The sequence below is a fragment of the Sylvia atricapilla genome, chromosome 6 (genome assembly GCF_009819655.1).
Source record: "Sylvia atricapilla isolate bSylAtr1 chromosome 6, bSylAtr1.pri, whole genome shotgun sequence".
Lineage (NCBI taxonomy): Eukaryota > Metazoa > Chordata > Aves > Passeriformes > Sylviidae > Sylvia > Sylvia atricapilla.
Window position 1 is genome coordinate 30,531,975 of NC_089145.1, and position 27,822 is coordinate 30,559,796.

At 39.1% G+C, this 27,822-nt stretch overlaps 1 protein-coding gene across 13 annotated transcripts in view; it reads right to left on the minus strand.

The window, feature by feature from the left end:
* The window catches only part of GPHN (gephyrin), a 274,586-nt gene extending 263,887 nt beyond the window's left edge, over positions 1-10,699 (minus strand). For all 13 annotated transcript variants that reach the window (XM_066321405.1, XM_066321403.1, XM_066321399.1 and 10 more), the window contains exon 1: positions 10,594-10,699. In XM_066321405.1, coding sequence (XP_066177502.1) covers positions 10,594-10,657 — 64 coding nt within the window. In that variant the 5' untranslated portion in view covers positions 10,658-10,699. The remainder of the gene's footprint in view (positions 1-10,593) is intronic.
* Between the last annotated feature and the right edge of the window lie 17,123 nt (positions 10,700-27,822).

The following is a 27,822-nucleotide window of genomic DNA, read 5'->3' on the forward strand; positions in this document are numbered from 1 at the left end:
CGTGAGGCAAAACATACTCAACACTGTGCAGTTGAAGTCCCCAGTACTGAGATCTGTTTCTCTAAAGCAGTAGTACTTGATATCAAAGACTTAACTTACACTGAATGAAATCACAAAAGGTAAATTAACCTACTGAATTACAGTCAAAAGAGTTATGTAGGTACAGCACAAAATATTTTTTTTTAAATGTGTACTTATCATAAAGAATTAAGAGAGTACCTAATTATCCAGATATAAAGAATTTCTGCATCTGTCTGAGTTTTTTCCTGCAATGGCTGCTAGCTGGAATGTCAGCATCTAGGGGGTATTAAGCTTAAATTTATACTTTGAAGGAATTAGAATATATATTTTACTATTATCTCAAATGGCTCCGGGCTGATGTTTCCTCAACATCTAAAACATCAGAAAAGCTCCTGAATGTGCCCTAATCATTAGCTACTTTCTAGATGCTAATAAGATCTCAGCCATTCATTTTAAAGTAGTTTTTCTCAGCTTACTTTTCACATGCACAGCTGAATTTACTTTCTGGAGGCTGAAGCACAGGTAGAACATTTTTAGCAGGTGTTTGTTCGGTGCAGAAAAAGGTTCCTAGGAATAATCTGAATGTGAAGACCTGCTAAAATTATTCTGGAGTATACTAAAAGCTGCTACTATTCTGGTAAGAAATACTGAAAATTATTACTATTTCACATCTAAAATTTCCCTTATGATTTGATGAGTCCTCACAGCAACTTACACATAACAATAATAGAATACAAGACATGCTATCAAGGAATTAAAAGATTTTTCTAATATTAAAGATAATCCATGATGTCCCAGTTTAATGCTATACAGAAATTTGCCTCAGATGGCTTTTCCAGAAAGATGTTCTGTTCATCAAAGCACTCACAGAAAGTCTACTTGAACCCTTTTCTGACAAAACAATGGTGAAATGACAACTAGTATTTTCTCTAATCCTCTTTGATCAACTGCCAAGCGAAAGAGAAAAGTCATGTACTGAAACCATTGCACATAAACTAGAGCTATACCCCTTGGAATAAAGAAACAGGAACAGGCAGGTGAGCTTCCTTGAAGCTTAACAATCACAGGAAATTCTTCATCAGTTGCTTTTTTCAGCAGTTGCTTTTAGCATGAACTTCAGATTTTCCATTCTGATTTTTGATGCTTAGGAAAAAAGCCTAAGTTTTACTCAGGTGAGAAAGTTCTGCACACTGGAGACACCAGTAACAGCTTTAATTCTTACCATGATGGAATTTAACTGCTAGATCAGACCTTAAGGCTTGACAGCTTACCTTCCTACTGTGGAACAGAGCACATTCCTAAAAAATAGATATCAGAATAACATTACGTTCTGAAACATCAGATTCTGGAACAAATATACCCAACTTGGACCACATACATCTTACTAACAAGACCATTTAGAAATTTTTAAAGCTTTGTGCCTTGCCTTCTTTCCAAAGGATTATGTCAGCACTACCTTGTAGTCACACTTACTTGAAAAAGTTATGAGATTTCTTTCAAAACTCTCAAAACTTTCCTCAGCCTCCTGTTTTATTCTACATATTTTTTACTGGTTTCTTGTTTTCTTTATTTTGTTAAATTAATGCCATAGTAAATGTCTGCATGACCAGAAAGGTTTGGAACCTCTTGTAATAGGAGGTTAGGAGGGAAAGAAATTCCCCCTGCAGACTTTTCAGTCTGCTTGATAATAGTAGTCATTAAAAAGCCTACCTTTAAGTACATTTTACAAAAACTAGAAGTACTTAGATTTGGATTCAGCTAAAGTTAGTAGCTATGGAGTTATACTGCACTGATTTACTACATTTATCAAGGGAAAGGAACTCTAACACTATTAGAGTAACTATCTAAGAAGGAATTCTCTCAGGACACCATAAAAACTGGAGAAAAACCTGGAGACTACAATAACATTCTCCAAAAGCTCCATTTTATATACAATTTGTTTTATAATACTCTCTCCTTTTTTATCTTTTTTTTTTTTAAAGTATTCAATCAGAGTGTACCAGCAATGATGAAGTTTTAATCAGCAGGAGTTACGCACACAGAAAAATCCATTGCAACTTTATCTCAGCATCCCTGAAGCTTTGTGTGTATTATTTCAGAAACACTTTGTCCCTGCACTCTCTTTTAAAGGCGTTTCACAACTTTTTTCCTCACTATGCTTAATTTACAGCTTATTTCTTCAAGGAAGTTGATTTTAAGGAGCCTTGATTTGCTGTAGGCTTATCTAATGTCTCGTCTTGAGTATTCACACAACTAACAAGAGAAATCAGGCTAAAAAAAGAGGAAAGGAGAAGTACATATTCCCTATAATCTGAGGGGGCTTTTTGTTTTCTCTTTCCTGGAAACAAGAAGCATTTTTCTCACCAAAGATGTACTTACTTTAGGCACCTTGCTGCTTTCTCCCGACTTTTTTCCAAGGTGAAGTTTCTGACAAGGAACCCATAGTAAGCCTTTGCTTTCTCACCATCTACACTCCTACATCACTACCCTACATCATAAGAAAGAACCATGTCAGTAGGAAACTACACAGTATCTGTTTCAATACCGGGAAATCTTCTTCTGCCACAAATGTACTGCCATCCACACTTTCCTAGGACAGGATCTGTAAGTACCTAGTAGGATACATACATACATACATACCCAACATCATCTTCTCTTTGGCAGTCTGATTTGTCTTCCCAATCCCATGAGAACCGTTCTAAGGAGTAAGAAATACCAGCATAGAAGTGTGTTGGTTTGCAGAATTCCTAACTAGTACCATATTCAATGTTTCTTCAAGAATTCTTGGATTAGGACTTTACAGATTTCATCTCAGGTCTTGCTATCAATTCCTTCCTAAGTAGCCCATCTCATAGTATCAAAAGCAGCTTGAATAAAGAATAAAGGGAATTTCCTTTTTTTTAATGACAAATATAATTTGTGGAGGTCCTAGAAGCCTTTCCCTTCTGAGTCAGATTTGCAAGACACTTCACTGCAATTCATTTTAATTCCCAAAGAATGTGTATAATTTTTCATCCATACAACTTCCCACAAAATGATTCTGAATAAACAACTTACTTCCTAGATTTCAGCATTAATTTAAATCCCCTCCAGCATCTTAAAAAAAAAAAAAAAAAAAAAAAAAAGAAGCACCAATAATACCACCTCCCAACAAATCCAAACTGGAGAAAATCCAAGCTGAGGGAAAAAACCAAAAACCAAAACCAAACAAAATATACAAACCTAAACAAAACCACGCCATATAATTTAACATATACTTTAATTTCTACTTCCCACTTTTAGATCTCAAAAGTCACATATGATAGCCAGGAAAACCAACAAAATACATGCATGAAAGATTTTCTAAAGGAAAAATATTCCACATAAATTCACTGCAATATACAGGACAATGAAGAAAAATAACAATTTCATAACCACACAGTAAGTACTAAAACCACAAAAATGTTACAGTTCAAAGCCCAAGTGTATTCTGCTTCTTCACTTACTTCACTTTACTGCATAGTAAGTGATATAACCTAATTAGAAAAGGAAAAAGTAGAAATGTGTATTTCTACAGTTGTGACTGTAAGTACATCAGCAATTCTTAATATATTTATTTTATAGGTCTACTTATATAATCTGTAGGCTGAATACATAATGAAATGTCATAATGCATCTGGAATTATTAAAATTACTGTTCTAGGTATGTCATACATAAAACTAAATTAATGTTGAGTCAGTTCTTGAAGGTCTTGGTATATATAAAAAAAACCCTTTTACTGCTCAAAAATAGGTTTTGTTCTACATAGCTATTCCCTAACCATTGAAGTCAATCAGGGGAATGGAAGTTTATCTCATAGTATAAGGAACAGATAATGCATTTTATTCCTTACAAAACATCATTCACCCACATTGTAACAGTAGGATAGAGCCTTGTTTTGCAGGATTTTGCAAAATGTACACAGCAGATTATTCTTAAGGGTTTATGCTAATTTTTTTCCACTTGACAAGTTAGGCATAAAATAGGCCTCAGTAAATTAGTTTGAAAACATAACAAGTAAACACAACATCACATACAAATCTCTTACTAGCAAAATGAAATTTTCTAAGATAACTGTCTAATTAAGTCTATTTTTCCCAAGCAGTTTTTTATGCAATTACTGTTCTTTAAATTTTAACTTATTTTTCAATCGTTTTGTGATAAAATAAAATAAAACAAAACAAAATAAAATAAAACAGCCAAAAGGCTATGCTCTTTTTTTATTAATTAAAAACATCCCACAGGAAAAAGGCTGATACCCTTCCCTTATGGTTATTACCCTCCCTTTTTCAGGCATTCTGTTAAACTTTGAAAAAGAATTCTGCCATACCCAACACTACAAACACAATATCATTTCAGTGTAAGAAGTGGAGAGTCGCATTACTGCATCAACATATATGAACAGAATGTAAATTATTTCTTTTACTTAATCCACACTTCAAGACATTATAAATATCTAACAAGAACTAAAATTTGTTCTCATTTTTAGTTATCACGTCCTCTTGTTGCATTACCATTTCACAAATCGCAGACAACAGAATCTATAGTTGCTTACCTACAAAAAAAAATCCAGACAGCTATGCCTAAATCAACATTAAATGTGGAATTCTGTGTCTGTGTATCAGAATTTTTTATGCTAGACTCTCCAAAACATGGCCTGATGATCACATATTCTGTTACTGTCCAAATACAAAGCCAGCAGACCAACTAAAGTGTATCCCAGAATTAAGCTGATCTTCACAAAATTCACAATCCCTAATTTTTAAGATCAGTAACATGGAAAGTTTTCCTGCAGTACTGGAAAAGGAGACAAATATAAGCCTAGAAAAGTAAATTAAAACATGCTGTAATGAGTATGCTCAGTGCTGCTAAATATGAACCACAGACATGGAGCGTGGGTGAAAATGGAAGTCTTTCAACTGTATTCGGATAAGTAAACTCCAAATCAAGAAACACTGAGTACACAAGACTTCTTACCCTGATCTATAAAAACACATAAACATCCAAATTAATGGTCATTTCTTACACAAGGAGGTATTATTTCCCAACTATACATTCATGTTTTAATCTCTTTCTTTAGATGCTTTTAGTTACAGTGTTCCTACTTCTTTTCACTAAAAAGAAACAGTCCTGTAGCAGGCAACTTCAAGTACAAGAGTTCACTCCAACAGAGATTTCAGCCACCTATTTTTTCCCCACATTGTAGACTAAAAAAATGGGGGAGGGGGGGCAGAAGCAAGGACTTTCTTCCTCTTTAAGTTTAAAAGGTAAAGCACAGTTAGACTACAAAAAGGAAATGAGGCGATTTTACTGCTCACATTCACGAGACTAAAGCTCATCATCAAAGCCATATAAAAAGTCAAGAAGAAATGCTTTTGTGAAGATGTACAGTTACAAATGGCAAAGAGGGAGACCTCCTAGTTTCTATGGATAAACTCAACACTATGACAATCTTACAGTTGAGAAAGATGAAAATCAATGTTACTCTGAATCCAGAAAGTTTTAATGGAAGCACAGCATTTCTCTAAGGCTCCCAGGAGAAGCTACTGCCTTTAATCTAGGTTTTGAAGATAAGTGCCCAGTAGGGTGCAATTCTAGACAAAAGTCAGATAACAAACAAAAAATGAAGCAACTTCAATTTAGACAATTAGGGCAATTTGACAGCAACTCCCAGCAAGTCTAGTGTCAGTCCTCCCCCTCCTACACACACCTCTACAAGAAAGTTTCCCATGAATTCCAAAGCATGAACAGAACCACCATCATGAAGAGATGTTGCAACTTGCATGTCATTAGTGAAGAGTCAAGAGGAAGGTCATGAGCAGGTACTTCATAAAATAGGGGAGAGGCATATGATTTTTTAGTTGGGAAACAGCCAGCCTATACATTTCTTTAAACCAGTCTGACCAACATATAGTGACACCCAAAGTATTTTGTTTCCCGCATTTCTCAAAGATAATTTTTACAAAACATTCATATCACTGAACTTCAGATCTGCCCAGGCAACCTCTTTGGTTGCAGTTCTCAAGTAGATAAAGGCCTCACCAGCTCAGGAGAAAGCTTGCTTCAAAGCGATACATTCAGACACAATGTTCACACTCAGATCATTTCAACCAACTATGGAGTCTCAGACACAAAGACACTGCTGTAATCTTCACAGGACAGGGTTATGGGGGACATCAAGGTCTGAGTTACACATTCAGAAATTCATTTGCCTGCTTTATTGTGTAGGCTTATGGCAACACCTATCATCAAAAATGTTTTAATCTTTACACAGAGGAAGAAAGGAAGAACAATGCATGTGAAGAAAAATTTGCCTAAACCCCTTACTCCCTTTATAAAAGGGAAAGGCTGTACCACTTTTAAAGCAATACTGAACACAATAAAACTATCCTGAAAAAAAAGTTAGTCCGAGAGCTTTTTCCTAAACAAAGAAGAAACAATACAAAATGAGGAGCAAAAAAAGAAAATGATGTTTATGTCTGGTGATGACTTTCTCACAGACCTGCCTCAAAAGCAGACAAGCTGGTTGAAGTTATTAGGCAAACCAAAATCTGACAATTTTTTATCACGCATACTCTGAAAAAACCAAACATGTTACAAAACCTCAAGTTTTGGCCAGCTGCATTACATGCTAACTGGAGAGAAAACAGGAAAGAGAGGCAAATAAGAAGGTAAGGTGGATGGAGTGGAAAAAAACACAAAATAGGAGCAACCAGAGAGAATCAGAGTCTGTTTTTTTCCACTGGGCTAGTGAGAGGGCAACATCATTCAGAACTCTCCAGACAGTTCCAGTCAAGGGTCTGCTTTAGTCCCTGACAAAAGAAGAAAGGTCACAGATTATATAACTTCTACCAATGCTACCACCAGTGAAGGATGACCTAATATTGATTCAACTTTGGCCAGAGCACACAATTTCTCCTCTTTTCTAGCCAACTTCAACATTACAAAATTCTGTACTTAGTACACCAGGTTCAGCAACTCGACACCACTGGTAACTGATTAACAACTGTTCTGTTAGAGATACCCCAAACATGAAAGGCTTGCAAGGGGCAACCAGAGTAATTCTGTACTTGTATTTTACAAAGGAAGCACTGATGCACAACAGTACATACAGAGCACACACAGAATCTAACCTTTACTGTAAATGTGGAGATCACTCCTCTTTTTCATTTATCCACCCCACATTTCTTGTTTCTCTCTGACTGTTTCCTTCTTAAAAGAAGATATCCAGAACATTAAATGTTAATCCATTGTTATTCCGATTCTGTTATTCCATCACAAAATCTCCCAATCTGATAGTTAACATCACAGCCCTTTTAAAATGTATTTTACCATAAAAGTGACATGAGATTAGAATTGAATTTTCTATCCACAAACTGGTGAGGCTTCCTATGTGCATAAGACATAACCCTCTAGTTTGCAAATTTCACAGTTTTGTAACCAGCCAGTTGTATATTTCCTACTGTTTCAGTAAATAAGCTTAACTTCACAACTTTCAATATAGACACTCAAAAATAAGCACGAGTGTCTTCTTCAAGTCCACAGATGCTGCATACACGAAGTATTTTTCCTGATTTTAGGAAGACAGTTCTTTCATGTCGAGAAAATATCCTAATTATGGACATTTTTCTTACCATTGACTTTTAACTAAAAGACTTTGACAGTCTGGGTATAAAAGAAGTTAACAAGAAATTTTTGTAAAAAAAGCCCAAGGTGCTACATTCTGCATAAATTTGCATTTGAACACAGTCAAGTTACGTTGGTAACTTAGATTTCTACCTAATAACCATGATTTCTACTTCTCTCATCCACCATACCTATCCTAATTTGCCACAAGTGAAAAAACACACATTTGTTTCTAGATGGAAACCAGCAATACATACACAAACACAGAGGTCTAATAAGCAAAACTAAATACAGTAACTTACTCAAAACAAAACAATGTAATGAAACTAAGCCTTATGACAAACATTACTCACTCTCAATACACTCTGGAGCCACGCACATCAGTCTCTACAACAGATAAGAATAACAATGTGCCCAAATAATTTTTGCATGTCCTCTTTTAAAAATAAACATACAACTTTCCTCCAAATTAATTCAACAGAGTTACTCCTTCCTAAGTAAATTTAAATTCCATCTGAATATGACCAAAAGGTGCAGTACTGATTATTTTCTAAAGTGAGTATACTAGGTCTAACAGGAGCATAAACCTAAATGCCTGAGCTGATAAAACCACAAGTATTTACTGCTAAGAAAACAAACAGATGCCTATAATTTTAATTAGTATAGCTAAAGGAGTCATGTTATGTTAATTATCTAATTTCTCATCACTAAGCTATTCTAAATGTTGAAAATAGTTCATATACCTAACCTTTTCATTTCTACACTTATTCCTCTGCATAGCAGCAATTATTAGTTCAAGAAGCAATCATTAGTTAATTTCTGTGAGAAAAATTCAGGAGAGTACGTTTTTTAATCTGCTCTCTTTCCACAGCTGAAACAGCAGAAACAGCTGTAGGGTCCAAATCTCCCAAAGTACAAATATTCTCCTCCTAGGTTAAAGGAGATGCTGAAGCAGGAAATAATGAAGGCTGGCCAAATACATGCTATGACATTTTATTTCATGTTTACAAACACAAAAAAGAGGCTAGGAAAACTGCAGGAAACCAGAGTGTTTCAAAACCTTTAAAAATGGTAAAATAATTATTTGCAAAAAATTTTAACCTGGAATTCAAAACAATTACTTTAAGAGGAAAAAACTAAAACTGTTCTGTTTTGTTATGCCTCTTGGCTTTCCTTTAAAAACAAAATACTAAAATTAGGCTAGAAGCTCTTCTCAATGAAATTACAAATAATGATACAATGTTAAAAGAGTTTAACAATGATCAAGCACAAAAGTGTGTGACTTACAGCACAAAATAAGTGCATTCTGAAAGATTATCTGAACCTATTGAGAGACTAAATCGTTATTTAAATTATTATAACACCATATGTGCCTAGTACTGCATTCTGGGAATACTTACATGTGAAAATTATTACAACTCAATCAAAAGAAAATAATAACCCAAGTTACCATGAAGTTCTGCAAAATATGCAAAGAGCATTCTCTTGGCACTCCCTTCTCACTTTAACTTCTACAATAACAGATAGGTGCACGTATGTTCTATCCTTCAGGAACAAAGGGAACAAACCCCACATGTGACTTTCGCATGTGGTCCAACACGCTCTACCCATACTAAGGATCCGACTGCCTGGGATTTGAAAGCAACGCTAAGAATTTCCACTTGTATATACCGTGCTTTTCTAGCGGTTTATCGTCACAATCACCTTGCGGCCAAGCTCTTCCCAGCTCTTCTCCAGCCTTGGCGACATCCCCGGCCCCCGGCAGCGGGATCAGCACCCGGCCGAGGAACAGCGCCGGGGGCTCCCGCGGGCTCGGGCCGCTTCCGAACTATGTTCGGGTTAAACACCGCGAGCGGCAATTAATAACTTCAGGGTTAACTCCAGGCCTCCTCTCCCATCAGTGTCCCCTCTTTCACTCCAAGCATCCTCCTACTCCTAAGCGAGCTCACAACGCTGCTCTCCATAAACAGTCATGTCTTCCCAGGCTGCCGGTGAAACCTACTGAGCTTGACGCCTAAAAATTTCGCCAAAATCTCTGGCCCCTTCCTTGCACAGAATCGGCGCTGACGCCCGTGTGCCCTGGGAGCCCTCGGGGCTCCGCTCCTGGGCGCGCCGCGGGGCACCGGGATAGCCGCCAGGACCCCGGCAAAGGAACCCCCAGCCTGTCACACCCGTACCGGCTCCGGGAGCCCTTCTGGGCTGCCACCGCAGGTCATGTGCCACGGGTTTATTAAAGGATCATCCGTGCGCTATGAGCAGCAGCATCATAAACGCCCTCCTCCCCCTCCCAACAGAGAGCACACAGGCACAAGCATCCCCACCCACCCCCTCCCAATTCCCAAAGTAAAGGCCAGGGAGGGGGAGGGGACGGAGCCATCCCAAAGGAGCTGCCGTGCGGAGCGTGCCGCGCTCGGGCATTCCCGCGGCCGGCAGGCGAGGCCGCCTCCCGCCCGGGGAAGGCAGGCCCGGCACCTGCCGGCCCGCAGCCTGCGCCGGCCGCGGGCTCCCCTCCCCAGCGCCTTCGCACTCACGGCTCCGCCGCCTTCGGAGGATGCCCGGCCGCGTCCCGGCCCCCCACCCCTCCGGCACTCGCCCACCCGCGCGTTCCGTCCCCTTCGCGCGGGTTATCCCCGGGTCAGTCCCCGCGGCCGCGGCGCCCGCCCGCCTGCGGCAGCGCTGCCCATCGCCGGCCGGCCCCGCTCACGCTGCCCGCCGGCGGCCGGAGCGCCGCCCCCACGCCCCGACCCCGGCTCCGGGCTTCGGGTACCGCACGCACGGCGGAGGGGCGCTCCCTGCGCAGCGGCGGCGGCGCCGCCACGGGAGAGACAGACGGCCGGCGGGGCGCCCCGCGGGGCGGCCTGAGGAGCGCACCGACCCGCGGCCGCCCCCCGCCCGTCCGCGGCGCCGTGCCCGGCGCGGCCCGGTACCTGTGAGGACGCCGACGCGGATCTGGTGGTCGTGGTTCGTCAGGATCATCCCCTCCGACGCCATGTTCGCGGCGCAGCACCGCACTGCCGGGGGGGGGGCGGCGCGGGAGCGGCGCGGGCGCAGAGGGGGCGGGGCCGGGGGTGGCGGGGCGGGGCCGGGGCGGGGCGGGGCCGGGGCTACGACGGCGCGGGGGGAGGGGGGGTGCGAGACTAGCGCGGTGCGCGCGGCGCAGGCAGCACCAATCCAGCGCCGAGAATCCAGCCCGACCCTCGGGATCCCTGATTACGGGGGACTGCCAGTTCAATTCCTGAGACTTCGGAAAAGGGGAAAAGACAGATTGCTAGGGTGGAAATGATCCCTGCTTTTGGTTAGCATGAAATCACAGAACCACAGATTCGATTAGTTTGGAAAATAGCTCTGTGATCGTCGAGTTCAACTATGACCAACCTTGTCAAGTAGACCGTGGCGCTGAGTGCCACATCCAGCGTTCTCTTAAACGCCTCCAGCGATGGTGATTCCAACCCCTCCCTGGGCAGCCCATTGCAATGTTTAATCTCCGTTTCTGTGAAAAATTTCTTCCTGACACCCAACCTGAGTCTCCCCCGGCACAGTTTAAGACTGTGTCCTCTTGTCCTGGCGCTGGCTGCCCGGGAGCAGAGGCCGACCCCACCGGGCTGCAGCCTCCTTTCGGGGTTGTGGAGAGTGAAAAGATCACCCTTGTCTTCTCCAGGCTAGAAATACAGACATACGATTTTCCCCCCACCAATTTCCTGCGGGTCAGCAAGGTGTTTTTTTCTACCTTTCCAGGCCTCTTCTCTCCCCTGCAAGCCCTTCCCCTTCTCTCTGACACTAAAGCTGTTGGTACACAAAGCAACAGTTGTTTTGATAAAGCAATGAACTGTCATATTTTTTGTCTTTGCGTATGTGACATTGGACACTTTCAGGAAGTAAATATTTAAACTCGTTTTGAATGAGTACGTGGGCAAACGTCTTCCACATTTATTAGTACCATCAACTACAAATGATAACCCATTCTAAAATTCAAGTCCCCTGGCTTCAGCAGAGCTTTATGTTTTTGGGTATTCCTTTTGCATTTTCAATGCCATCTTACTAATAGCAGACTCCGTATTAGTCTCCTTTTGCCTACTAACAAGCAAATATTGAAAGCATTTGTCATTTGCATATACATAAATGAACCACTTCAGTTTTCTCCCTGGCATATCACTTTCTTAGATGAACATTTAGCCCCCCACAAAACCAAACCAAACCAACCAACAAAAAAAAACCCTGAAGAGCTGAAGAACTATCCTCTATCTATGGGAAAGTCGCACTAGTAGCACTTTGATGGGGTGGTGCACCAGCACACGATATCAGTATTTCTGTATTGGCACAGCAGTTGCAGTATGTGCAGCCATAGAGACTGAGAATCCAGGCTCCAGGGATCTCTGGTTATGCAATGGTATAATACAACATATGTGGGTGGGTGTAAGCCTGAACCCAAAACAGCATGGTTACTGAAGATATACTGCATCGCTGGTGCTCATACTGCTGTTCCCTCACGGGTTCAGTCACTATGTGTTGAATATTCTGCTGTAGACAAGGCAAAAAGATTGTGTGGTGTTTTTTTGGTTGGTTGTTTTTTTTTTTTTTTTTTTGCAAACGTATCTGAAATTTTCTAAAGTACAAGCAAATTGCTTGACATTTTGTAGCTTCCTGCAGAGGATTCTCACACCCTACACTAAAAACAGTATTGTTTATTCAGAGCATCTCAGTCTCCCTGTGTAGCCTGTTGATTTGTTGCTCTTGTGGATGGTAAGAAGGAGGGGCAAAATTCAGATTTCACTGGCAGCATTAGGTTTATTACTTCCTGACTTTAAGTGCCTACTAGAGGGATTTGTATGAGAATTTTTTTTTGTATAGAAATGTAGTAGATGATTGTATTAAAGCAACAAAATAAGTTTGCAAATTTTTAAAAGACTGAGTGAAAAAGCTGAAATTGATAATAGGGGTTTTGTGACTGTGATGTGAAAAGCCTTGTAAACTAGATGGTAGATCCATACTAGTTCAAGAGAAGGTTGCAAATAGGATGATGTCTTGCAGTCAAATTTGTGACAGCACAAGAAAAGAAGTGTGTGTGATGTAGAAGCCTTTTACTGCAGGGATATATTCTAGGTTATGTGCTAGCAATCCATACTGGAGCTCATATTGACTACCCAGAGGTAGTTTTCCTCATCATAGTCAATATAAAGCTGATGGTCACATTTTTGTCCTGGTCATGTCAGAGTTGAAGTATAACTAAATTCAGTAACCTCTCAGCAAATTTTTTACATTATTTTGTCTGCCATCTGGTAATTATCAATGTCTCTGTTAACTAAAGCATTGCCTTTTCATCAAGCTGGCTCTGCCAGCCATGGTTGCAGTCTACTGGGAAGCATAGTTGCTTTCTCAGTTTATCATGAGCAGTACCAAATTACATCTTTTACTCATGTGGGGAAAACAGTTTTAGCAGAAGGAAGCTCCAGTACTAACTTCTGTAGTTACCTGTAGAAATCTTAATTTTAAAAAAGTTCAATGTGATTACAAGAAGATAGCAGTTTGTTCTCTTCATTACAGTGTGGGAAAGGATGATTTAAATTCTCACTGGAAGTTATCAGAGACACTTCATATTTAGAATAAGTATTCAGTATAATTTCTATAATTTTATTGTCAAGTAGGTCTGATTTTTTTTCGGTGACTCCTGAACTATACTTTCTTAACTCTATTCTGTTTTGTTTACAACTGGTTGGATGTTTGGATCAGCAGTTGGACATGGCTCTTCAGCTATGTACCATTGGTGCAGATCCTGCTGAAGACATGAAATAGCTTGTTGAATAAATCATTAATCAAATTTAAAACATTTTAATTTATGTCACTGGTGCAAATCCAAGTATGGTGAAGAGACTAGCTGGCTCAATGACTAAGTAATAGGAAACAAAGTTGTACCTTCAGCTTATTGATGTGAGTCTATAAAGAGTCAGAAAACTAAGACTGAGATCTTAAAATAAAAAGATACATGGACTGTACCATAGTCCATCCTTGCCAGCTGAACATTGCCAGAGGCCACCTGAGAATCCTTTCTACGTTTACACCTCCAGTCATGAGTAGGAACCCAGCATCAGTGATTGTCCTGAATATTAGTGGGAAGGAAAATGTGTTTTGCTTACAGTAAAACTTAATTACTCCTTGCAATGCACCAATATTTGCAAGGTCAAATTTGTCTATTAAGCAAATAACCTATGTCTGTGAGATTACAAGATAAGAGAAGCTGTTAACTCTTCCACTTGGTAACGAACTACATCACAATTTAGCTGATTCCTGTTTGCAATAGGAACGTTTGCAGCAATGACAGGCATGTGAAAAACTCCAAAGGAAAGGTGGCCTTGAGAGACATCAATGCATACTCTCTCTCCCTCCCTGCCTCCTCCTACTCAGCTGCCTACTGTGGTGCAACTTTTGAAATGGCACCATATGCTCTAGGATACAACCTCACATATATTCTTAGAAACAACAACATCTGGAAGAGTGAAATTTACTGAGCTTATATGGTATGACTTTGATGGCTGTGATAGTGACAACGATTTGAGTTGCCTCCAATTCAAACCCATTGCAGCCTTTTTTTCTTCTACTGTCATTCCTGGTCAGACCAAAAAAACTCTTCCTTTCCCATCATTCTTCCCATAATAAAGGTTATAGCAAACCCCTGTATTCTCATTATTTAATGCACAAAGTAGGTCTATCCAGCTTGTCTTTTCTTTACCTGTGATTTCAGAAGTTACTGTTTTGCTGCTCAGTTGAAGAAATGTTTCTGTTTCCATGAGTCTTTGTAAAAGAATGATCTTTGTCCAGGACATGTTGGACCACTGTGGTTTTCTGCAATATCTAGACACAAACTTTCATCCAGTCTTTCCCAGATAGAATTCAAGAAGTCCTAAGCAGAGAAGTTCCAGACTGAAGTATGTCCTCAGCATGGTAACAAGGTTTGAATGCATCTCTAGAGCAGTGGAGGTTCTGCAGATCATGTGATAAGGATTATCTTTTGATTCATCATCATTATCTTTTTGTCCATCATCCATTGATCTGGTCCTACTACTTTTTTGGTCCCACCTTGAAAATTATTCACGGGATATTTTGGTATAGTTATTCTAGTCTGACAAAGTAGGCTTTCCTTGAGTAGCAGTACACTATAAAAGGGTTTCCTTCCTTTTAGAATAATTTGGAAATGGGGCCAGCCAAAGGCAATCTTGATGCTCCCAGGTGCCAGTTCTTCTGGGTCACTGCAGCCCTTACTGCAGTGTACAACCCATATGAGAATAGAACCAAAGCCTTTGAGAGAAGTTTGCAATATGTGTGACATCTGACTACAAATGCAGTGCCATTGATTCACTACTAGTATGGGTGCCTGACAAAAATAAATGAATCTTAGCGTGACTCCATGAGTGGTGTTGACACATTCAATTGTCTGTGCTTCGTTTGCTGCAAAACAGTAGCTATTTTAGAAAAGCATTTGATGAGTTTAGCATACACAAAGAGTAGACAGATTTAAAAGACATCTTACTGGAACATTCTATTTTTGAGATTTCACTTTGACAAAACTGCCTCATTAAGGACTTGGATATGAAAAGCAGGAAAATGCTTTTGGATCTCATGTAAACTAAATTCAGAGTTCTGATGAGCTGAATCAGTTCTTTCCATACATTATTTTCCTTTATCTGTATTTCTCCTTGTTTTCTTGTAAGAGATGACATAAAACCTTATGGTACCTCGATCTTGATGAATGAGTAAGATGACTCCAAACTTATGAAATAAGGGAGAAAGAGGAAAAAGAAGGTAAGTAGTTTGAACCCAAATTAAATTACAGTATTTTGGAATGAACTAACCACAAATGATCATCACATGTTGTGTCCAAAACTGAAAAAATGACACTTGCTTCTGCAGGAAACCTTGCTGTGTGGTTGGCTTTGACTTAGTAGAGGCATTAGAGCTACTAGAATAGACCCTCTAAGGAGGAAAAGGATACTGTACAAAGGGCAGCTGCAGCCTCCTGCCAGCTTGGCTGAAGGCAAATTCACCAACGTGCATTGTCTAATATTTGGTTTCAGCTCTGAACAATGTGACAGGGGCTTTCAGAGGGTTTGTACACCTTCAGACATATGTAACTATATCAACAAATAAAATTCAGGCAAAAAGCAAGTGGCCATGCTCTCTCTGGTCTTGTCAATCCTGGTTTAGGTCATTTATGTCATATTTATGGTATAAACTGGTTGGCTTGTAGTCAGATTGCATACAATGGAACATATGACCCTCTTTGTACCCACCACTTGTACCTTTGTTCTTTGATAAATGAGTCTTGGAAAGAACACCCATTATTCGTGTGATAATCCCATGATTGGTGTGCATCATTCTCACTAGGTCACTCTGCACCTTTGTGAGTTTGTTTTCTAGAAGAGTTCTTGGCCCAGCTGTGGCTCAAGAATTTACCTTCTTTGAAGTCTGTACCAAAGTACTGTTGATTTGTTTAAAGGGCCAAGTGCATCCATCATACCCAGAAATATTTTGATTTTTTGTGATTCATAGGCTATGTCTATAAAACTAGCCATGTGCACTATCTTTGATGCCTCGTCAGTGATGGTATGAGAATATTTGGTGCCTGTTCCTTTTCTTTGAGTCTGGTTGTTTTTCTGCTCTTCAAGAACAAAATCAGTACCTTATTTGCTCTTTCTGCTTATACATCTTTGCATTGTAGACCAGAAAAGAGAGTTACCACCTGTGTGACTACAAAACTACCAGGTGACACAAATGAGACAGTATATTTGCAAGCCATTTCATGTAGTCATATTAAATGCAGAAATATTTTAATATGCATCCTGTGTGTATTATTAGGGTTTCATATGTTTTTCATTTAGAGAGGGCTAAAAATAGTTGGATACGCTTTGTAGTAGATAACTTAGTCTTGCTCTAGAGCTCTTTCTTACCTCAGCTTCATCTCAGATGCTTTTTAAACTTCCAGTATAGTCAGACTGTTGGTATCAATAGACTATCTTCCACACTTAATCAAAGTTCAAGCAGAAAAACATGTAAGGAAACTAAGCTTTCCAGTAAAAAAACCTTTATTTTTTGTCTTTGGATTTCCATGACAGTCTTTAGTCCTGTGTGGACTTACCTTCCATCTATCCTTCTGCACAGCTCATTTGGAATGCTGGTGAAATAGTCATAGCTTGAGTATCCAGGTATATCACCATCAGTGTATTTATCCTGATGGAAGATTAGCCACTGGTTTCACAGAGGAGGGATAACAGAGCTGCTTGCTGCATTACAACCAGCTGATGGATGCTGTGATGTTATGGTTTCCTGATTAAGGATCTGTCACAGTCTCCCTGGCTCCTGCTGAAACAGCATATGGACACACACTTGGATTTCATATCAATAGAAAGACAAGCCATTCAGCTGGGACCTGAAAGTTCAAAAATTTCAGCACTCCAGTCAAATAGTGGCTGAAATCTGGATTTAAATCTACAGCTCCAAGTGTGCCAGAGTGCAAGCTGTCAGCTCTTCCAGATGTATAAGGCTTCCAGGTCCTTCTTGTTTACAGAGTTTGTACTTTGAGTAAGTAAATAATTATTCTTAAGCCAGAAGGTGAATACCCAAGCATGACAGACTATTCAAGACATTAAAAAACTGACCTGGGAAAAGAGAGACCTGGGTTCTAATCACAGTTTTAATCAACATTTAATCTAAAACTGGAACAGAGACTACAAGTGAAGTGTTTCTGTTTTCAGGCAGTTGCTTCTAAGAGAACCACGTTAATGACCTAAATAATTTTTTCTCTTTCCCCCACTTAACTGAAATCCTTCTTGTCCCTTTTGATAATGTTTTTTGAAAATGTTAGCATTTCAGGTTCTAGTGTTGCTGTATCTAAAAGATGGGATTCAAATCTGCAGGTGCATCTCTTCTTCATCCTATTCTACTCTTCTTGTCCCCCACCCCCTCTCTCCACACCTGATCCTCACTCCTCCCTGGCACTTCACGCATCAGACTCTTCTATCAGCCAATGCATTTCACTCCTATGGCAAAAATCTGTGCAGGATTTAATATGGTCTGGCGAAAACTCACTCACAGATGGGTCTGAGGAGTGCCAGAGACAGCACAGCAATCAGTGTGAATGGGAGGAAGGGACCAGTTGAAACTTGGAAAGGAGAAATGATTTTCCTCTTTGTTTTTGGGGTTTTTTATTGGTTTGCAAGACTTCATAGAATGACATCCTGAAACAGACCAATTATGGGAAAAAGGTGGAATTTCTGACTACACTCAAAGTTTGCATGGTCAAATGCTTGTTCCTTTTAGCCAGTTCTATTAAAAACATTAGTATTTTACCAATTCATACTAAACTTGTCTTGTATTTAATTGCAATGTTTTAACATTTCTCTCTCTTTTTCTGCGGCTGTAACTGCTTATCAAATTTGAAACAGGCATCACGTAAAATGATATTTTAAAACATGTAACTTATTCATCTAGAAAGAGGAGTTTCAAGAATTTAGTTAATGATGGGCATATATATACCTTTATTGTATAATGCTGATGTATCAATTTTTGCTTGTATGTTTTGAAATGTTTGGAAATTATTGAGACTTATGACCTGTTTTTTAAAGATTAAGAAACTTAGTCAAAACTATGTGTGTCCAGAAATCTTCCATCCCAGTTTAATCTTCCATCCCAGTTTAATCTTCCATCCTTGCTTACATAGGTAAGCAAGCTGACTCTTAAAACCCTTAAAACTCTTACAGAAGGCAATACATCAGTACTAGGATGACCTTTCTGAATGTTTGTCATGTTCTCAAACTAACTCCAAAATAGGGCACTGTACCAGCTACTAAGAAGGAAATTAACGTTATTATTGTAGTTGTTATTGTTGTTGTTATTATCTCCAGCTGAAACCAGGACAATATTTTACTACATTGTCTCTCTGAAATCAAAGAAACTACAATATCATTGTCAATTTCCATTTTGGCTAAAAATAATTTATTTTCAGACTTACATACTGCCAAAATAATGTTTGTTTTTTTTTTTTTTTTTTTTTTTTTTTTTTTAGTTTTCAACAGCAGAAAGCTCAGCCTGTCTTTTGTCCTACAATTTCCAAAAGCTCATTATGTAGCAGTGTAGCTTGTTTCTACTAGGTAGCTTCCTCTCTGATAAAAGTATTAGCATCTCAACACCCATCAATGTAGCAGATTAGTCTCCTAGACCAAGAATTTGCTCTACAGATTCAGCCATTTACGCAGTACTGTTCGTTTCTTGAACAAGACATTCCCAAGCTACATTCAGCACAGAATTTTCCAGTTCTTTATATGAGATGAATTAGCTTCGCTTTTTAGTTTTGTTGAGTATTGTTTTTTTGGGAAACTAACAGGAAAACTTTCTGCCGATACAGTGGAATTGTATCCATTTCACCTGTTCTTTCCACCAATAAGTAAAGCCTGTTGACCTAGAATTTCAAATTCAGTATTTAAATATAGCCAAGTAGTTAATATTTGTTTTACTTAGGATCCCACCTCACTATTTGAAAATGCACTTTTCTTAACTGTACTTGAGTGCAATTCTTTCTTGAACTTAGTTTTGGAAGAGATTGCTTACCATTCATTTTCTGTGTATTTCAGGACAATATCTTCATATCTCTGTAACTCCTTTTCTGTCTTCAATGATCAGGCTGCAGTATAACGATTGAAAACTGCTAAGTACAGAAAAATATCTGTTTAGTAGGTGAGACCTCAGAAGGATTTTCATCTTTATTTTGTCGAAACAAATTTGGGGTTTTTTTGCTTTTATGTCACACTACTAGGAATAAGGGAGGTAGCCTTTCAAGTGGGAAAACCCCCCCCGTATTCACTCACTGTATCATCAGTTATACAAATAAGATGTTGTTAGATATGCCCACATTAGAGACCTTCTAAAATATGCTCTGTATATTGACACAAAGTGTAATTAATGTTAGAATTCAAGTACAGTTGTATAAACTGTTGTGTTATCTGACACAACAGGTTCTGGTAAGGGCAAATGCTCTATGCAATCCTGAGTTTTGGATATCATTAGGTTTTGGAATTATGGATATGTTTTTGCCATCAACTCATATCAATTCACATCAATTCATCAATTTGTGTTAAATTCATACAAAACTCTTGTTGACTGTGGAATGGATTTTTGTAATAACAGATTGAAATTTGAAACAGTTTTGTGTCCTTCATTGCCTAGGTCTTTTAGGGATTCCCTAAGTCTTGATAGGTATTGTCAGTGACCCTGTTGCACAGTGAAGGATAGAACATACTGCCTTAGGGTGTGAGCTGATACTGCAGCCAGGCTGCCTGTTTACAGCAATAACTCAGATATAGTCTAGACTATGTAAAATAGTCTACTATTTTCTTTTTCATGTCTGATAAGTTTCACTGTTATCCAGTTGTGCATGGGGTTAAACTGGATGTTACTGCTTCTTTTACCTCTCATAGCTGTGCTTCCTCATCTCTTTTGCACTGGCTCTATCAACTACATGTCCACTGGGAGAATCAAAGTCACCAAATTGCACCAAATGAGTTGTTTTTTTTGGTTTTTTTTTTTTTTTTTTTTGTTTTTGTTTTTTTTGGTTTTTTTTTTTTTTTTTTTTTTTTTTACCCTGGTAGTTTCAATATGCTCTTGTATCAATGAGTTGGTATAACTAATGATGGCAGTAATTAGAAAAGAATAGAAGGAAAGAATGAAAAGGCATTGGAAGGGAAGAACTGGCTTGTCCTCTTCATTGGCAGCATAATGTGAAACTTTACCTCTAAGAAACCTTATGACATTGATGTTATTTTTAAATGTAGAACTGTAATAGAAATATTGCTGCAATGTGAAAGTGCACTCTTACTATGACCTCTCTGACACAGAGCTCCTATGCCCTCTCTTGGTTTAATCTTTTTCTCTTCTAATTGCCCACTTTTCTTTTGTTGTGGGAGTTCTAATTTACTTCTAGGATGATTTGCAAGCTCCCTTTTCACTCCACAGACCCTATAAATGGAGGATTTTTGCAAGTGCTTGGCCTCTTTACTCTCCTTTAATTCAAATTCTAAAATGAGATTCTTTACACCTTTAAGCAGAACAGTCACCATCTGCCTTCCTAAATCAGTAAGGCTCACTTCAGTGAACTAGAAATCTGTACTCCACTCTTATGACTCTTGGAACCAGAGAGTGTTGAAAGGCATCTCTGGACATCATCTGATCCAATTTTCCTGCATAAAACAAGATCAACTAAGGAAGGTTGCTCAGGGATGTGTCCAGTGAGATTTCAAACATCTCCAAGGATGGAGACTCCACAACCTCCCTGGGCAGCCTCTTCCATGTGCTCAGTCAGCCTCACAATAAAACATCTTTTTCTTATGTTTAATCATCCTGTACTTCAGTTTGTGTACTTATCCTTTCACTGGGCACCACTAAGAAGAGTCTGGCTCCATCTTCCCCATCTCCCCATATAAGAGATGTTCCAACCCCTTCATGAACTTCATGGCACTGTGCTGGACTCTTCCCAGCATGTCCATGTCTGTCTTGTACAGGGGAGTCTGGAAGTGGATACAGCACTCCAGATGTGTCTGACCAGAGGGAAAGGATCACCTCCATCATTGCCTGCTGGCAATGCTCTGCCCAGTGCAGCCCAGCATGCTGTTGCCTCTCTTTGCTGTAAGGGTGTATTGCTGACTGTGTTCATCTAGTGCCTCAGCCTTCCCAGGTGTTTTTCTGCCAAGCTGCTTTCCAGCCCCTCACATCCCACCCTGTCCTGCTACCTGCAGTTAGCTGAAGGCCCTATGCAAGTCTATAATTAAAATAAAATATTTAACAAGTAAGAGTCTTTTCCTTCTTGTTCTTTGGGTCATTGAAATAGAGTTATGAGCATGATGATGATACTCTTGAGGCAAACATACTTCTATAAATACTCACAAGTAAGAAAAGCAGACTAACAGCAGCAGTTAGCTGTTCTGTGCCTCAGAATTTAGCCATTTCTGACAAAAATTATTCTTTAAATGTATTCAGGGATATATTATACATAAGTTCTAGAGGCTTTTTAAGCAAGAGTGTTTTCTGCCTAATACAGTATTCAATAGCACTTTGTATTTCTTTAGCTGGCAAATAGATATAAATATGCTTGGTTTCAAAGGGAAAGCCTGTCTGATATGTATATACTGTACAGGATCAGGAACACTTTCATGAATAAGCCAACTGATCCCAACACAGCAATTCAAATATATAAATGCTGTTCAGTTTTAAAGAAGACAGTACAGCAGGAGAGATGGCAACCATGGTTATTTAATCACAAAACATGTGATATTTTATTAGAATCCGTGCTCCTGGAAACTGAATCTCAGTTTGACTTCCAGCATTCTTAGCTGGAAAAAAAAATTGAGAAATTGACATGACATTTCAAAAATATAATAAAAATTTTAAAATATCTCAATATTTCCTTCAAGGTGACTAGACCAAACTCTTTCTCAGATTTTGACTTCTTAGTTTTGAAATGGTCAGGCAGGTACTACTGGACTCAAATTGAAGAGTTACCTCTGCCCAGTTCTGTGGGACCACAGGCAGAAACACTCTGTGGTCAGATTGTCTGATCCTGAACTAGAGGAATGCTTTAATTGTTGTGAGGTATGATATAGAATATCTTTTGTGATAGGCATTGGCACACTATTTTCAGAGAAAAAGACTCGCTAGGGATCACACACATGTTTGAGAGGAATTCTCCCCACCATACCAACTGGCCTGAGTATGTGGCAGAGTAACTGGTCTCAGGCTTGGCATACATTAATAGTCAGGATTATGATAACAGCTCTAAGGAAGGGAAATCTAAGACATGCAGTAAGAACTAGCACTTAGAGGAGGTGGCTAGTATTATTTAAAGTAAGACTGAAAGCAAAAGAAACTCATTGTTTCTTTAATCTGCATTTATCATTTTCACAAGATTGTTGGCAGATCTTTTATTCTTACATTTTCTTCTTTCTTTTGCATTGCATATCTGTACATGATAGTGCATGGCAGGTTTTTTCAGTTATGGAAGTCGAAAGTCACTGTTCTGATGGATCTCAAACAAGGGACCTGGTGTGGGCCAACTGAGAGCTAAATCTATCTTGCTTCTTTCAGATGGGTAAAAAAATTTCTATGTCAGCAATTAATTCTAACTTTTTAATTCAAGGTCTCAAGGAGTTGTGTGAACTTTACTTACAGAAGTTTCATCTACCTTTAAGTGGTAGGTACAGTTGGTGAAACAACTTTAGGAAAATGAGGCAGAATTTTTCATAGAATTTTTTGAATGTACATGTCCTCCATCTCAAAAATGAGCAAGTTGTATAAATTTCATTTTACACTTGAGGAAACTGGGAAGCGAAAATTCAAGTTACTTATTCAATATCATAGAGTTAAATAAGTCTGGAAGGGGCTGACTAAGTTCAAAAGTCTTCTGTTCCATTTTCTTTCCTATGGACTGTTTTTACAGACAATAGAACGATTCCATATTTATTAAAGAAAAAGGCATTTTAAATATGCACTGAAGTCTTAAGAGAAGAAGAGGCTTCCCAAATCAGAGCTTGAACTGGATGGATTTGGGTAATACAGGCAAATCAAGATATTAACTCTATGTCCACAAAGATGTACCCTTTCCCTCCAATGTTATAAAACAGTTTAGCTGTTTATGACTATTTTTGCTCATCTTTAGAGCAGAGGAAGATGGTGGAATGTCAATATCATTCCCTCATCCATTCACACAGCACTGTAAAAGAAAGCAAAGCTAGTTCCAAGCACTTCAATATTTTTATGAGAGGCTTTGGGTTTTAGGTATTCTAGTTCTTCATCAGATTAATTCCCTTTCAAATTTTCCTGGAAAATAATGCCCACTAGTTAACATTTCAAAGTTTTGAAACCCCAGACTAATTAGACTAATGGCATTTTTCATTTGTTTCTAGAAGGTTATGGAGATCCAGAAGTGAGGAAACAGGCTGTATTTGCATATCCTAAAAGAGGAGAGAGTGACTTAGGATACAATTGCCCTGAGGTAATGGAGCCTGTGATCTGCTTGAGGGTAGAAAGGAAAGAACCAGGAGAGGAGTACATGATTGAGAATGAGAGAAAAGAAAGTCATGAGGACAGTATGGAGATGTTACAGTCAAAAAGTCATGAGACTGGGTAAGAGAAAAAGACATCACAACTGAAAATGAGCATGGAGGGAGTGATGAAGGCATGGCAAAGAAGTGAAAGTGGAGAATTCTGCTGTTGCCTTTTGGTCAGAAAGTAATGTGGAAGGGAAGCAGACAAAAGAAGACGGTTAAAATCTAGAAAATATCTGAGACTGCAGAAGAGGCTACAGTGGTTGAAGACAGGGGAATCTTACCATAACATTAATTATGACTTTGGCTCTGTGAGTTGTAAATAATATATATAGCCTCTATGAGTGGAAGTATATTACATTCTATTGATGGCATTGAGGATCTGCTTCTACAGTTACTGCAGCAGTATATGAGAAGCAGTTTATAAAGTTATCCCTTCTCTTTATTATGCTCTACTGCTTTTTCACATTTACAATTTTCCAGATGCAGGCATCCATTTGACACAGTAAAAGAAAAAAGACATACAAGAGGATTTATCCCTCCCTGATTCCTTCAAGAATTTTGATGGATTTTTCTTTCTTAAGAAAAGCCCTTGTTAGAGCATTTTAGATGGAAGTGTATGGATGCTTTTTAGTAGTGATTAAACCATGCCTGTCAGCTATGAAAAGCTTTTTTAACTGATGTAGCATGGGTCATTTTGCCTGTAATTTAAGGACAGAAACAGATTATACTACCCATTTAGTGCTTTTTTTCTTTTCATCTTTAGAAGAAAAATTTGTAACAAGTCTCTGGTGCGGAGGACTATTTGCTATACAAAAAGGCAAAGTCAGAGGGTGTTTGACACTGCAAGCTAATTTTGTTCTAAGACATAAAATGAAAAGGGTGATAAGGTGAGGCATGTATACAGCATGGATCAGAAACAAGTAATTATAAAACATTAATGATTTTCAATGAAAGAAATATTCTGAAACAACTAGCAGTGTTCAAAGTGGAGATTTTCGGAAGAGCCCTGTTCCCACACAGAGCATGAGCTTTGGTCTTTAGTGATGTGGCCGACTCACAGTTCAGTGTTCAGCAGTCAGGAGCCTGCTCACTCCCAGGGTCCCTAAAGAGCACATCGATTGCCCGAGCAGCTCGCATCAGGCCCAGCGGCCATGGCAGAGATGAGCTTCCTACTCCCTCTAGTGCAGCAATTGGGCACTCAGGCACTGCCTGCTACTGCTTTTAAAAAAGGTTCAGTGATACGAAAAGAAGTAAAAGAGTAGCATTTTTTGTGATAGAAATGGAACCGGCTTGTGTGTTGAGGTGCTAATAATTCAGGAATACTGTCAAAAAACCAGTGGTTTTGTCAACTGATTTGACGGATGTGGTCTTTAAAGTTGTTTATTAGCTTAAAAAGGGGAAATATCCTGGCTAAAACCAGGTCTGAATTATAATGATGGGCTGGAAGTTAGAAGTTGTGTTTCTAAGGTACCATAACTGAGGAATTGCAAGTCAGATGCAGATAACTCTGCATCTGTACAGAAAGTAGAGGAGAGGCTAAAGCTGCAGCAGCTGGACTGGGGAGCTGCCTGCAAGTAGCATACATGGATTTGGATTTTTAGGAAAGGGAACACATATGCCCAGAGTTAGCTCCTGTCTCTCACTTCCCTGTGCCCATGCTGGCATCACTTGCGTAAGTGGAGCTAGAACACTTTTTTATGAAGATGAGTAAAACTGCCCTCCTAGTTATTTCTGGGCCATGAAAGAACAGGGTGGTAAATTAAAACAGCTTCTAAAAGGTGATACAAGTGCCTGGTAGTAGCTCTAGGTTCCCACTCCATTCAGGTTTTTGAAGGTTCTGCTCTCTGCTAGTGCTACTATCAATACCTTCCCTTTCCATAGCACCTGCAATCCTAAAAGAGGCCCAGAATTGGTGGCATGACAGAGTGGGCTGCAGAAAGCCATTTCCTTTTTTTTTAGTGTTCTGGCCATACATTTATATGGACAAAAATTGGTATGGAAGAGGTATGACAGAAAATACTGATACCCTTGAACTGCCAGAAATATTTTACATTTCAAATTGAATCAATGTTATTACATTCTTTCCCTACCTCAGGTTATTGCTTGTGTGCCTCTTTATAATTCTCCTCCAATCAAATATTTTTTTCTACTCCCAATCAAACTCCTGTCATCTGGTGGCTGTCTATTGTGAACACAGCAGGGACAGACAGATCTTATTTTGCCATTAGCTGTGATCTTAATGGTGATTACATTTGCTTTCCCTTCTATTTTTAAATTATCCCTTATCAGAATGTTTCTTTAATTTATGTATTTACCTTATGTATTTATGTATTACCCTTCTTGAAGATCTATTTCTGAGTCCCTAGTATCATACGAGACATTTAAAAAACATATTCTGCTAAATAAATGATCTCCAACGAATATCACACATCAAGCATTTGCAACATAGATGACCTAGTTGTTACAAGGTGCTTTGCTTGACTGCTCTCTTCCCAGCTACTGTCAGTGAAAGGGACTCCTTTACCCCATTCTCCCTTACAGTAAATATTTTATTACTTGAGGCACCTATTGTGTCACTTCGAAGAGCATGCCCTTGAGGGTGTGGGAATATGGCTCCCAAAGGTCCCTGTGCATAGCACTTCATTGGCATTCACTACCATGAAGGACACAAGGTGAGATGGGCAATCTTAACTCGTCATCAGACATGGCTTTTGGACAGTAAAACAGCAAGAACAACAACAACAACAACAGATTTTTTTAGTTATAATTTTGTGGTGATCATCACAATCTAACTTATGAAAAGAGAGGTGTTCCCTGAGCCTTCTTTTCTCCAGGTTAAACACCCCCAGCTTCCTCAGCCACTCCTCACAGAACTTGTACTCCAGACCCTCTACCAGCTTTGTTGCCTTTCTCCAGACACACTCCAACACTTCAATGGCTTTCTTGTAGTGAATAGAAATATTTAAGCAAAGTGATTGTCCTGGTGTAAATGGTTTGGTAGAAGGTGGACAACTTGCGGTCAAAAATTACTAGTTTTTGTCTAGATCTGTTTTCTGATTTGGCTGAGCATGAAGCTGCATGAACACTGCATACAGGTGATGAGAAGAAATTGTTCCTTTTTAGCAAAAGTCAACTTTTGTCAGGTTATAAAGCCTATGCAGTCATGCATGTGGAGTGCAGTGCAAGGTGAGTGTAAGTCACAAATTAGTCTGTTTGGTCCTTAAATGCTTCCACTGAGACTGCCATAAAAAGTAGACCACAAATGCTAATACTCTGGTATTATTTTGGTCTTTTTTTATGTTGTCACTATTTTTCCAGTATCTAAGTATATGTTAACAAGTCATTGAGAGTTCAAAACTTACCAGGTAGAAGTTATTTTGTTACTTTCTTAAAAAATACTCAACTAAACAAGGTTCAGTATATATTCTGCATTTCTTTTTTGCAAGTTCATAGACCAGCTAGTGGTTAGCATAAGGTTGCTCAAATACTTGAATTCTTTGCACAGTAGGTGTCATCTGGCTTAGCCAATGAATTACGAAACATATACTGTTAGGATGGTTTGTCTTGAGCTGGTCCCACCCCAGTACAACACAGGCAATAACTCTGGGCCGTTCTGAAGATCCATTATACATTTTTTTCCTTGCCACTCTCATTACCTGACAGGCACTTCCCTCTTGGGTTTTTTTTAAAGCCTGAGAAAAACTTGAAAGTCTCGTAAATGACCTGTATGGTGTCACTCATTTTCTTGTGTCTCCATTAAAGACTGTGGCCAGATGCTTAAAATTAAAAGGATAGCATACATCTACAATTTCCAGGTGTCCCCAGAAACCTCAGGTACTTAACATCTCAATATCTGGGCCATGATTTCTATATTTATAAGTTTCAAAATTCTCTCTGAGTTTTTAATAAAACTAAATTGTGTTTTGCTGCCATCAGAATCCATTGTGATAAAGTGAGATCTCATAAAGCACTAGGAAGTTTTCTCTTTGAGTATAAATATTTATGTATGTAGATGGGTATATGGTTAATTATAACTGACAAGAACAGACTGACACAAACTCAGATCTTTTGTCC